The following is a 13,057-nucleotide window of genomic DNA, read 5'->3' on the forward strand; positions in this document are numbered from 1 at the left end:
TCCTCTGTTCCCCACTGATATAGGGCTTCCAGCCATTGTTTGCCTTGCCTAGCTTAGGCTACGAGCTCTCTGGGGTAGGGACTATCTCTTCCTGTAAGAATACACAGCACCTAGCACACTGGGGAACACTCCGTGGTGCTACCATACTAATTATTAGTGACAATATGACCCCCTACATCAATCACAGGCAAAGGTATCCTCAGTTTCTGTGCGGGCAATGGGAATGAGTTCATTCACTTTGCCTCCTGCTGTGTCACAGGGTAAGTCTGTGTCCAGACCCTCCCAGTCACAAAGGGCCTTCTCACTCCCTCCTTGGAAAGAAACGGCATTTTACCAACCACATGCAAGGAAGCTCTCCCTGCCTGCAAGCCAGTGAGGGACCCCAGCTTTTTCTCCCATGTGTTTCCTCATCCCCACCCAGGGGCAAAATAACTGTGATTCCAGATGGTCACTCAGAGGAAGGTGCCTTTCTCCCTTCTCCTGCACCATATTTTTCCCAACTCAGTTGCCTCGGGCTCCACTTAGCTAACTCCACATGTGCCTGTGCTGGAACAGAAGTGATGTGGAACGGACGTGGTGGTGGAGACTGAAGGAAAACGGCAGGCTCCCGTGTAACTTGAGCAACAGAAGCGTTTTCTTTCTTCCTCTGAGATGAGAACGAGTTTATACATCCAGGGGGAACAGACCAGGAAAAAAGATGGGCTCTAAGAAAAACTCACTGCTGTCTTCTCTATTGTCTCCCTTGAGCTTCAAGCACTTTATTCATTTATTTTTCCCATCATGCTTAAGTGTGTTACATGCTGCACTCACTAAAACCAAAGAGCCGGTTCTAGAGATGGAGCACTTTGGTCTTATAACTGGAATCCTTGGGGGAGAAGGGATTATTGTAATTGCTAAAATAACAATGCTGTGAAACATGCCAGAGACCAAACATATTTAAGGCAACCTCATGTCAGAAGGGACTAATTTATGGATTCCACCCACCGACTGAACACAATGCTGTTCCCTCCTGTATTCACTGGCACTGAATACGATTCAGACCCACCATTATCTCTGAGCAGTCTTCATCAGAAGTCACTCGAGACCCGCTTTGTTTACCTGTGGACACTGCACAACACCTTGCAACTGAAGACTGTCAAGCACTTTACAGCCATTAATGACACCGCAGGACAACCCTTGTGAAGTACAGATGGGGAAACCAATGCAAAGAGGTCAGACACAGAGGTGACTTATCCTAGCTCATCCATCCAGTTAGTATCACAGTCAGGGACAGAATACAGGGAGTGCTGACTGCCTAGTACCTCAAACTGCAAAGCATTTGCAAACATCAGTTAATCCACGAAGCCCTGCGGGGAGATTAGAACGGGTGTAATGGAGACACAGGAGGCCTGTGCCCAAGGTCACATATCAACTTTGTGCCAGAGCTGCTTCACAAGTCTCCTCCATTAGCTACTCTGTAATGTTTTTTCATACTTCCCACCTCCCCCCCACAGAGGGAGAAGCAAAATGTGGAAGTGTCTGGAGATGGTGATAAAGGCTAAGCCATATTTCAGGGAGGATTGTAGTGTCTGGCAACAATTTATCTAGAGCTGGACTATCAATGGCAATAATTTAGGAATTAATAGAGCCAAGCTGGCAGACAGCAGGATGTGGGAACGTCACCCATTAAGTGTCAGATTGTAAGACTTTAATTACAAGGGGAATAAGGAGTCATGTAACTATTACAGAAACAAATGCTTAAAGTGTGTGGAAATTAACTGAGTTCTGGCAGTAATTAAGCTTCAAGATTAATTGGTCATTAGCACATAGTGCCTTTGCTATGCTATCTGTTATGGTGGGCTGGGGAGCAGTAATGTCCCCATATGAACTGCATCCAGAGGTGATGGGAGGGTACTATCCCAGGCAATCACACTTCTTGACATCAAGTCTCTCATCTGAACCTTCTTCCTATCTTCCAATTTCCAAGTGGCTGCCAAAGCTTGGCAGACCACAGTACAGCCTAAGTCCTTAGGAACAGGCATCTTTTGAACCAGCCTCTCCTCCAGTCTAGAGTCACAAATACACTCTCTCCTCCTTTCCTTCCACACACCTAATAAGTAGGGGTTATCATTTCCCATTCAAGCCAATATTTGCCTTGCCCAGTAAATAAACTCTCCAGGAGGTTTCCATAAGTACTTCTAATTTCCCTTCCCTCCAATGATTTACGAGGCTTGCATTCAATTAACAAGAGTATTGATTTTCCTGCAGCTGGCTGGCACATCGGCTTTGAGTTGTTATGTTATGGAATCCATTGCTTACCTTTTTATTACATGCATGTGTGCACAGACCCTTTTCTTGGCAAGGGGAAATAAAGAGAGGAGTAATCAATAGAAGGAAAATTAGATGAACCCAGAGGTTCATAAGGATGCTTAGTGCATCAACTGTGTTTAGATTTGGATTTTGGCTACTAGTGCAGCCTCCTGTGAATTGCACTGGTAGAAATCACATCGCTAGGGTGCATGTTATGACTATACCTGTATGATTGTCAGGGACCTAAACACACTCAGCTACACCTGTGGCACTGTGCCCTATGTTTTCGAGGTCTGCCTGACCCCTTGCAGTGGAAGGAGTGCCCTTTTTAAGTGTCAGTCTTAATAGCAGGAGCTAAAGTGACACCTGGAGTTATAAGTCTCCTCCCAAAAAGGTTCCATAGGGGACAGCTGCTGTGTAATCACATTGCAAAGAGCACAGCTGCAGCCCTAGGATGCCAACACTTCTCCTTGGGAATATCAGCAGTATGCATGCCCTATCACTGATGCCACTGCAGTTCACCCACATGCAACAGTCTGTTCATGCAAATACAGTTGACTTCATTCACCTCTGTGTATAAGTCCACCAGGCAATATTAATCCTACTGTATGAAGACATAATGAAAGGATGGTTCAAACAAACTTTGAGACGGAAAGCATGAAACTCGACATTTGAGTTTCCCAATTTCATTGTCCGGCCCTATGTCCTGTAGTCTTGTTAGTTAGCTAAATGAGAAGACCACATTGTTTGGTTTCCAGATCTGTGGAGGGTCCTAAAACTGTCCTTTTTCTACCCCATTAGACAATTCTAGTGAGAACTGACACTGCTGTGATGTGCAAGACACTTCTGGAATGCCCCATTGCAGAAAGTGCTGCGGTCGCAGCGCATTGGCAGGGTGACTGAATGAATGGCTGCAAGATGGTTCCTGAAAGTCCCTGGGAGTTTAGTGCCTTTGCCACTCAGGGCACCCTTCTGCCAACTTATGCCTTTGAAAATGCATTCCTTAACAGCTTACACTTCAGGGTTGTTAAGAGACAATGTCAGAGAGAGGCTTTTATTTGGACTGGCTGGTTCAGAGTAACAGAGGCAGAAAGAGAGTCAAATAGTTTCTCAGGAAGGTATGAGTTATCCTAGATGGTGACAGGCTGGTTTCTGTAATTTAAGCAGAAGTCTAACAGCTTGTTGAGAAAAGCTTAAGATTAGATGAGACCAAAGATGTACAGCAGCATTTGTTGTTCAAAAGTCATTTGTCTCCAACGCTTCCTCCCAACTACCAAAGACAACATCTATTTCAAACTGGTGTTAGAATGATATTGTAGGAGTGAGGGTCCAGGAATCATGCAGAAGGCAAGGGTTTCTTAGGATGATATGAAACTGGTCGAATAAAAGATATCAACCCAAGAAATCCTTGCCTCTTGCATTTGTTTCAAAAGTCTGTTAATCCGTCCCAAGAGAAGAAATGCAAATCTCTGAAATCCAGGAGGATGTGCAGGGTGAGAGGAAGTTGATTCACATGGGACAGTGGGCCCCACTCCCAGTCTAATAGTGGAAAAATCATGAGACTAATTCCTAAAAGACGAAGGGCAAGTGGGTGCACACGGAGAGACCAGAAAAGGGGCAGCAAACTCGGACAGCCATTAACAACTTTCACCAGTAAAGATTGCATGAGACTTTTCATCACTGTAGAGTTGTTTATTCCAAAAGCCTGGAAGATTTCCAGCACAGGTAATTAATTACAGTCTGTTTACTTCCCCTTGTAGTTTCATCTGGAAATGCTATTCTTCGCCTCTGCCCAAGAAAACCCTGTTGTGCAGGGCTGCTGACTGACGACGGCTGCCACACAGCTACTTTAGAGGTGGCTGCATTTCAGCAGAGTGGGGCATGATGGATTAGATAGATATTCCATAAAACACATTGCAGTCTCAGTCTCATTCTTCATAAAGGTGCTCTATAATTCTGAAGCTTTATTATTTTATTTGATATCTGCTTGTAAGTGGCTGAGTGCTTCTGCTAATGGCTGGGTTTGTGGGTTGCTATGTTCCCAGCTTTGCTGCACTGGGTGAGAAATTGATGCATCGGTACTGAAAGCATTTCTGGTTAATTTGTTTGCTTTTTTAAATTCCTTTGAAATGAAACACCCTCTAATTTTATAGTCTTTACCTCGTACCTGAAGATCCACTCCTGGAGCTCAGGGCGATGCAGCTAGTTGAGGCAAACACACAAAAATATCCCCAACTTTAAAGAAGCAGGGTGATATGTTTATGAAAGTCTAGCATGATGCCATTGCCCTGAGAAAATATGTCTGAGCCCAGTGAGCTAGGAAATCTGTTTCCATCCTAGACAAGAGACTAGAAAGGGAGGACTGTCCAGCGAGCAGAGCTTTGGGCAGGGTTCTGCTCGGTACTCTCCTTAGGCAAGTTACCTCCACTCTCTGTTCCCCATCTGTAACACGGAGGTGACAGCACTGTCCTATTGTGAAGGGAAAACAGATTAAGGAATGCGAGTTGCTATGCGACTTAGTACGTAAGAGGGACAGAGCAGAGATGGGGCACCAGAAAGTCTGAGGTGCACAGACAGACATTTGTGCAATGGTGACTAAGATGGGAACCATTTCCAAGTTGCAAGGCTTGGACCGGCAGGTGGGCAGGAAGACTTCTGATCAGATCTAAACCCCACATGGCTGGTGGCTGTGTGCAGCTATTTGAGATCAGGTGGTGGCTACAGGAACAAACCCCTCAGGCTTGCTCCTGGTCTATGCTCCCTGGCCTCTGCCACTAGAACATCTGATGGCGCACGGCAGCGAGCAGCCCGAGCCACGTGGCTCCACTGCAGCGGCTGTGCCACCAGAGTGGGACAGTACCAGCTACGGAGGGGACCTGCTCCACGTGGCTGAGGTAAAGGGATTCAGGGGCGCTTTGGGTATGGACACGCTCAAACTTCTGCGGGCCGAGTGCTGAGATGGAAATGAGGCCGTAAAACCCAAATCTCTCCAGAGGACGCAGAGACACAAAACAAAAGTGAGATGCCTTTAAAAGGGAAATACTAATGCAGGAAGCCTGAAATTACACCGGATTCATTTCCATTGGAAATCTGTCTCAGGAGCTCAGTTTGAAGTCAACAATTTCAATTCAAGGAACAAATAATAATAGCAACGCAGGAATTATGTGGGCCACAGGTGTGTGGGGATGTGATCGTACTGCATCACTCCATCTAGCCTGATTCCCCTGCGAAGGCCATTAGGTGCAATAGGGAAGCATGACAGATTATCATGAAGCCACACAACCCATTACAGCTGCCTGTGGGACAGAGTACTTGGGCTTCAGTTACATGCTTGTGATTGTTTCCTACTTGTATCTCTAGAATGTGTTTATTTTTATTTGCATGCAGATTTGCCTTAATGCTTTAGCTCTTTGGAGCTATTTGTTTTCAGGCTTCTTTCCCTGGGCCATTTGAAATCCCCCCTGGAGCACTTCATGGTGCCATTGCAACACCAGCTCTGGTTTTCCACCATTCAGGAACCCCAGCAGCATGGAAGACCAGGTCTTGCATTATTCATGTCTCATAAATGACTCCTGGAGGCAGTAAAATGGCCAAGAGAAAACATCTATACAAATGTCTGTGTTGCCCCGCTCATGGCTAGGCTTGTGACATGCTAGTGAGCATGCAGGCAGATACAGAGGGGTGAAGCGGTGTTCACCTGGCTGCTCAAACCCACCCCCATGCAGGGGACCACCTGTCACCATCTCACTCAGCAACAACCATCACATCACAGGGTAGCAAATTAAAATGCTCCCATGTCAGGCTTTCCTCTCTTCAAGATGCTAGTTGTCTCCCATCAGCCTCTCATGTTAGCTGGGTTTCTCTCTTCAAGTGAGAGCTGGAGGTCTGTTCCCCCTCCCAACCAGCACCCAAATAAATTGGGCTTTCCCTCCAGATCCCCATCCTGCAAGCTGTTTCCCTATCCCATCCCATAACAGATGTGCTTGGGCAGGGTTGACAGCACCCACACCACCTTGCTAACCCTTGCCTGGACTGCATGGGGTTTGTACACCACACACCACAGCCCCCAAGGTCTGGAACAGCCTGCCAGCGGAGGTGGTTCAAGCACCTACATTGAACACCTTCAAGAGTAAATTGGATGCTTATCTTGCTGGGATCCTATGACCCCCGCTGACTTCCTGCCCTTTGGACAGGGGGCTGGACTCGATGATCTCCCGAGGTCCCTTCCAGCCCTGATGTCTATGTAATGTCTATGTAACCCTTGCCTGGACTATGTGGGGTTTGTACACCACACACAGCAGTCTATAGCACAAACACGAATGGAAGTGCACACAACTTGAACTATCCCATGCATAGGCCCAGAATGCATTGCTCCTGGATGTTTGCAAGTAGAGTCGGACGAGTGAGTGTCAAGAGAATCAAAAGCAAGGGGTGCAGGGGAAAAGAACAGACGGGGTAGGAGTAAAGCTGGATTTGGGGATCACATAATTTGTGAATTATGGAAGCATTTATTTTATACTTAAAAGAGCTGATCAAAACTTGGAATTTTCATTCTGTAGAGAAAAATGACATTTCAAAATCTGTTTCCATTCCAGACAAGAAGGAATACCAACATGTATTTATAAATCTCTTGATTTTTATGGGGGAAGGGGAGAAAATGAAATAATTTTGCTCAACCCAAATATTTGATTTCAATGAAACTGAAGCTGCTTCCTCTTTGTTTTCACTCTTAAAAACATAAATTTTATATGGACATGTCAAAATGAAAAATCATTTCACAATGGGGAAAAAAAAAATGAAAACATTCAGCAAAATGCTCCCCTCCACCCCAGTTTTTCCTAAAATGAAATTATTCAGAATCAATGCACTCCTGCCAAATGTTCCTATTTTGATGAGCCAGCACATTCTGGGTGAGATTTTTCAAACAGACCTTTTACTTGCTGCACGTCTCTGCTTGAAACAGAGTAGGGCAGTCCAGTCCTGTGAAGCTCTGTGGCTGAATTTCACCATCCTGACACTGCTGTGAAATTCCCTAAATTGCTATCACTGTTCATTTGCTCCCCACTAGTTCATCCTCCTCCTCTTACCCGCACTGCTGTCTCCTCTTGAGGAGCAGTAGTTCAGCATTGAACGCTTGAGGTAAGCTGCACCAATTCAGACTTTTTCGATGATTGCTTTGAAAGCTTGTTCCTTGAATGTTCACTGAAGTCATCCTGACCATGTCCTAGTTCATCTGCTGTTAGGCTGCATTGTAACACTGCATGGCAGTTTCTTTCCATGGTGTCAGCATAAGGGAGGTGGGATATATGCATGTAAATAATTTCCCTATCTGCCTTGGAACCGTGACAGCTGGAGATATGTTACAAGGAGTGAGATTTTAGTTAAACTGAGAGATTTCTCTCCTCCCTCCCTCCCCCAAGCATATTCTTAGAAAGAGAAAATGCTGCACAGACTTGTACAAATATCTACTTGAAGCAGGAGTATTCCAGACACGATGAATACTTGTGCAAATCACAGCCATGTGTGCCTGTCTTAGCATAGGATTTATAGATGCAGTGAGCATTTGCATACATGCTTGTATTAAGCCAACTGTGCGCAGCCCACAAGCGAGACCTGCAAGCCCTCCTCCATCTTAGAAACCTTTCAGGTGCTCAGTCAGCCAACAGAGACCGTACTATGAGGCTTAGGGCACCAGCTTCCTAGTGCAAAGTAACTGAGCACTCAAAGCGACAGCCCCAAGGACAAGCTGGGTTCTGTCTGGGGACATGATTTTTGCATAAAATATCCAGAGGATCATTTTTGATTCATGATCAATGACTTAAATTGAAGCGTGTTAACAGACAATGTATGGCGAGAAAAAGGGGCTGTATCTGTCAAAGGGATTGCTGGCGGAGAATAACTGGTCTCACTCCACTCTGCAAGACGGACAAAGCCGATCCTCAAGCTTCTGAACTGTGTAAGCATTTGAATCTGGCCTGAACATCAATCCATGATAAAAGCAGCCATCTTGAAAGGTCAGGATAATGTACTGCAAATGCCCATCCATTATAATCCTCCCAGCAGAGGTCACCCAAAGCCATCAGTCTCATCGGATTTCAACCATTCAACTGCTCTTTTAAAGCAAAAAGACCTTGAAATCTGACACCCATGCCTTACAGACCTCAAATATGACCTTCACAGCATAGGTCAATAAAAGGATGCCACGTCTTTGCTATGATACTTCAAGACCTATTTGGAAAAAGCATGTTTGAACTCTTGTTCACAAAGGAATACTGAATATGGGAAATATCCCCAGTTAGAAATGTGATTTTTTTATCCTATAGGTCATCAAGATGACAGTTTGCATAAATGGTTCCAATTTCTTGTGATGGCTGTTAAGCTACTGAAGCAATTAAAATAATCAGAAATGACTGGTTTGACTGAATAGATATTAGACAAGAAAATTATAAAGATGAATGCATGTACCATTGATATGGCATTAAGTTGTGTATGTCTGTACAAAAGATCCATATGCATCTGTGTGCAGAGATAGAAAGCATGAGCAGCAATGCTTATAATTAAGGTTGCACAGCTAAAGATTTAATTAAAAGCCCTGTTTAAAAATGTTTATGCTGTGAAAGCAAGCCTGCAGAGGGCAGGAATTGGATTCAAATTTGTCCCAGGCAACCTCAACATGTACGTGTCTTTAATTACATGGTCATATACTCATTTTTTACCATTATGGAAACAGTAAGTTTCTTTAAAACAACAACAACAAAAAGCAGAAGAAAACTGACTACTGGAATTGAGTGGACAACTTTAATATAATGCTGCCACTTGCTGTATAATATAACTTCTGTATAAATATGTAAATATAGATAGATATGCCTGACTGACAAGTCGCAAAGCCACCAGAAGCTACTGCAGGCAATCCCAGCCTTATGTTCATGACCCCATCCCTGGTTTCACATCCTCAGGTATTTTATCTGCAACACAATTTGGAGACAGATTAACCTCATGAGATATGCAGGGCTCTAAAATCTCTCTCCTTCCAAATCCAGGTTGCTTAAAGCCTCATTTTTGCAGGCTTTGGAGTGACAGAAAAATTAGTATTAATAAATGTTGAAAATGTTTCCAAACAATGTGAAATGTCTTTTTGTTAAATCAGCGTGTCACAATTCGAAGGTCTGATGGCATCTCTCAAGCTGTCGGTGCAAAAAATAGATGCAGGATATATATTAAGAGAGAGCTGGGAATGCCGACCCAATAATGGGATGCAGCAAGTGTTTCTGGCCCTGGCAGACTGTTTGAATTTCATGTAAAATCTCTCTACACCAAAGCTGAATATTACCAGCCTTGAACTTCAGACTATAGTTGTTTGCAACTACTGCTTTTGCATCTGGGAGAGGTAGACCAAAACTCCAGGAGGACCGTCTTCTGGGTAAGGTGATGTAGGGACTTGTAGAGCATGGGCTCAGCACCTGCCTCTTCCACAGCCTTTCTGTCTAACCTTAGGCAAGCCACCAAATCTCCCTGCCTCACATTCTCGTCTGGCAATGCTACTACTTCCTAACTCTGCTATCTAGTCATACTACAATCTCTTCAGGGAAGCAACTGTTCACGTGTGTGCCTGTATGGTGCCACATACAACCAGGCTTTGGTCCTGAGTGGGACATCTAGAAAATCATAATTGTGCTAATTTCTCATCTGGTGCACAGTGAGTATTTATGGAGGCAGGTGGAATGGGCTGAGTGCAGAGGAGCTGCTGCAAGGTGCAAGTGCTTCTAGGTTTATTTCATGGCTCTGTTGCCTACTCCATGGCAGCACTAAAGCACTCATTATATATGTGGCATACAGGAATGTATTATATGAATATGTATGTAGTGAATATATAAGGCAATCTCATTATAACGAACCCTGCTTATAAGAGTCCCAACAGCAGCCACCCATTTTTATTTTGGTACAGCAAATAAACTATTCCTGTTACATCTTCTTGTAAGTACCTGTTTACCCAGTCCCAGGGGAAACAAGGTTGCACTAGACCCACCTGTTCTTCCTATCCCCACTAGGCTTGTATAGATACAGGCAGAGGTATGGCATTTTTAGGATCATTGCAATAAAAGGTACAGTTGAAATGCACAGGTTTGTCAATGGGATTTGATGGGCTTCCTTGGGCATGACCAATTGATGTTATATCCCTATGGGTTATTCCCCAATCTCTGTCACCACAAAGCCAGAGGGTGGCAAAAGAGAAGCCAGAGAGATGGTTAATCTATAGGCAACAGCTCCCAGGCAAGAGGAGGAGGGAAAAAAAAAAACACAACTGAGCAAACCTGCAATCTCCTTAATACTCTGCCACCCAGTTATTTGCAGCTAACTTAATCAAAGCTCTACTTCAAAGAAGCCAGCAGCTGCATTAAGTAGGAATGTGGCCTCAGTCTTATTTAAGAGCAGGGCTGGATTGCTGGACTGGACTGGTGCCAAGCCATAAGGATTTATAGGTTTCCTTATTCTTGTCCTAATGGGGCTTTAGTCCGTATGTCGTGAACTGTGTGTCTATGTCCCTGGGAGGAGACTGGTCCAGAAAGCGTGTGGAAATCTCTCAGCACTTCCAGTGGCAGGAGGCAAAGAACATAAGAAAATGGTGAGGGAAAACAAATGGGAACTGTGGATTTAAACTGTGCACAGCCAGTGATAGGAGGCAGCTTAGCTTCTTAAGACAACCTGTGGGGAGCTGTATTACATGCAAGGGGGATTCAAATGCTCTCCAATTTCTTCTTTCTTTCTTGTCCTCCTCCCCAGCTCTGCCCTCCCCGTTCTCAAGACAGAGCAGCTGGCTCATGGCCACGCAGTGCTGCTGTCATTATTATTCACTTGTTCCATATGTAGTAAATGCCTCAAAACTCTCATGATAATCAGAAGCTCCTTGTGCTAGGGTCTGTACAGACACATGATATAAGACAGCCTGTTCCTCAGATAAGACAGGATAATGATGGGGAAAAGGAAGAGTCCCATTTCACAGGGCACAGGGAGATGAAACAATGCACCCCAGGCCACACAGGGTTTTTAGCATAACTAGGAGCTGAACTCACTGTTACTCCTAGTGCAGCGCTCAAACTACTAAACCAGACTTCTCTGTGCAATGCATGCTATCCATGAGTAATAATACTGAAGACTCAGAAGTAAAAAGACTTAGACATTTAAAACTTGCCAAGTAAGTTAAAGTTCCATACATTAATAGTTTATAAGAGGCTAATAAATGAACTCATGATGCCCCAGCAAATGGACATTCAATTACTATAGCGTTACAGAGCTCCACAGGTGGCTTAGAAGACATAAGGCAGGATTATATCTATGGTTTACTATATGTAACACGTGCAACTCATGGCTGCAAGATGCTTAAACATCTAAAAATCCTCTCTGAGTGTTTCCTAAAAGTAAGTTTAATACCATGCAAGACATTTAAAAATATTGCATTTCTCCTTTAAACACATTAGTTTCAATTAGAGATGGGCCTGACCCCTAATAGCCAGGATTTCTCCCTAGTCTAGGAGAGGGTGGTGATGTTCAGTCCAGTGAAACCAACGCTAAGCAGGAACCTGGGCTCAGCTCCATGCTTTCCCCACTAACTTTGCACATGATCTTGGGCAAGTTATTTAGATTCTCCCCATCTCTGAAAGGAGGCTAACAGTAGTAGGTATTTAGGGGCTGATTTGGCTACCATAGCCACATGGTAACCAAGTATTTGTAGCCTTTACTCACTTGAAGCTCACAACTTTTCTGTGAGGCAGGACAGGGCAATATGTTATCCCTACTGCAGAGCCACACAACGGCGGCACACAGTGATGTGCCAAAGATCACACAGGAGCGCTATGGCAGAGGGACCTGAACCTACATCTCCCAAGGGGCAGGCTAAGCACTAGACCATCCCTCGTGTGGCCTTGCCTCCTGGGATAGAGGGGAGGATGGATGTATTTCACATGCCACAATGAGGTAAGTAGCACAAATGGGGGAATGGAGGCAGGGTTGAGCTCTGTTCTAAATTAAATGGAGAGGCCTAAAAAGCATCTAAAGGTCTCAAAGCCCAGAGCCAGAAGGCTCAGCCTGACACTTTGATACTGAATTATGCTGTTTGATTAGCCTGGCTGTATCCAGTAGGCAGCAGCTCCATTCCCAAGAGATTATGCCAGCCAGAGAGACTTGAGACAGGTAAAGTGCTAGGGCTCTCAGAAGAACAGTCACAGCTGAGAGCAGCATCCCCCTCAACTCTAATTGCCTTGATTTGGCAATTCAGAAAGATCTTACGAATGGACTGGGATGCGAGGGCAACTTGGCACCCCTCAAGGGTCAGGCCCTGCAATGCATGGGATTGTTGGCTCATGGAAACAGAGCAGCTGGAGGAAGGGGCTTCCCTAATTCATGGTGGCTTCATGCCCGTTGCTGCACTGACCTGTCCACAGGGTAATGAGCTTCCTCCCCTTTCCGGAAGTCAGTGCTGTTCTCCAGCCTGGCCAGCACGTCCATCCTCTTCACCATCATCTCCAGCATGTCGCTCATTTTCCGCAGCACCCCTCTGGACTCCAGAGCACCCATCACTGCAGGCACACAAACAGTAAGAGAGACTAGTGCAGAGCCAGTGGGCAGGAAGTCATGCACTGTATAGTTTTTGGGAGGGTTGGATCACAAAAGCACCGGGTCATTAGCACTCAAATGGGCAACGTTAAGAGGTGAGAAGGAATCCTTGCTGATTCCTGGCCCACAGAACTCCGAGATCCCTCATTTAGGGTCA

At 45.0% G+C, this 13,057-nt stretch overlaps 1 protein-coding gene across 1 annotated transcript in view; it reads right to left on the reverse strand.

Moving 5' to 3' along the window:
- The window catches only part of MGAT5B (alpha-1,6-mannosylglycoprotein 6-beta-N-acetylglucosaminyltransferase B), a 188,155-nt gene that overhangs the window by 107,618 nt on the left and 67,480 nt on the right, over positions 1–13,057 (reverse strand). The window contains exon 3 of the mRNA XM_090059720.1: positions 12,719–12,863. Coding sequence (XP_089915846.1) covers positions 12,719–12,863 — 145 coding nt within the window. The remainder of the gene's footprint in view (positions 1–12,718; positions 12,864–13,057) is intronic.

The sequence above is a fragment of the Crocodylus siamensis genome, chromosome 8, assembly GCF_052110815.1.
Source record: "Crocodylus siamensis isolate JL-2025a chromosome 8, ASM5211081v1, whole genome shotgun sequence".
Taxonomy (NCBI): domain Eukaryota; kingdom Metazoa; phylum Chordata; order Crocodylia; family Crocodylidae; genus Crocodylus; species Crocodylus siamensis.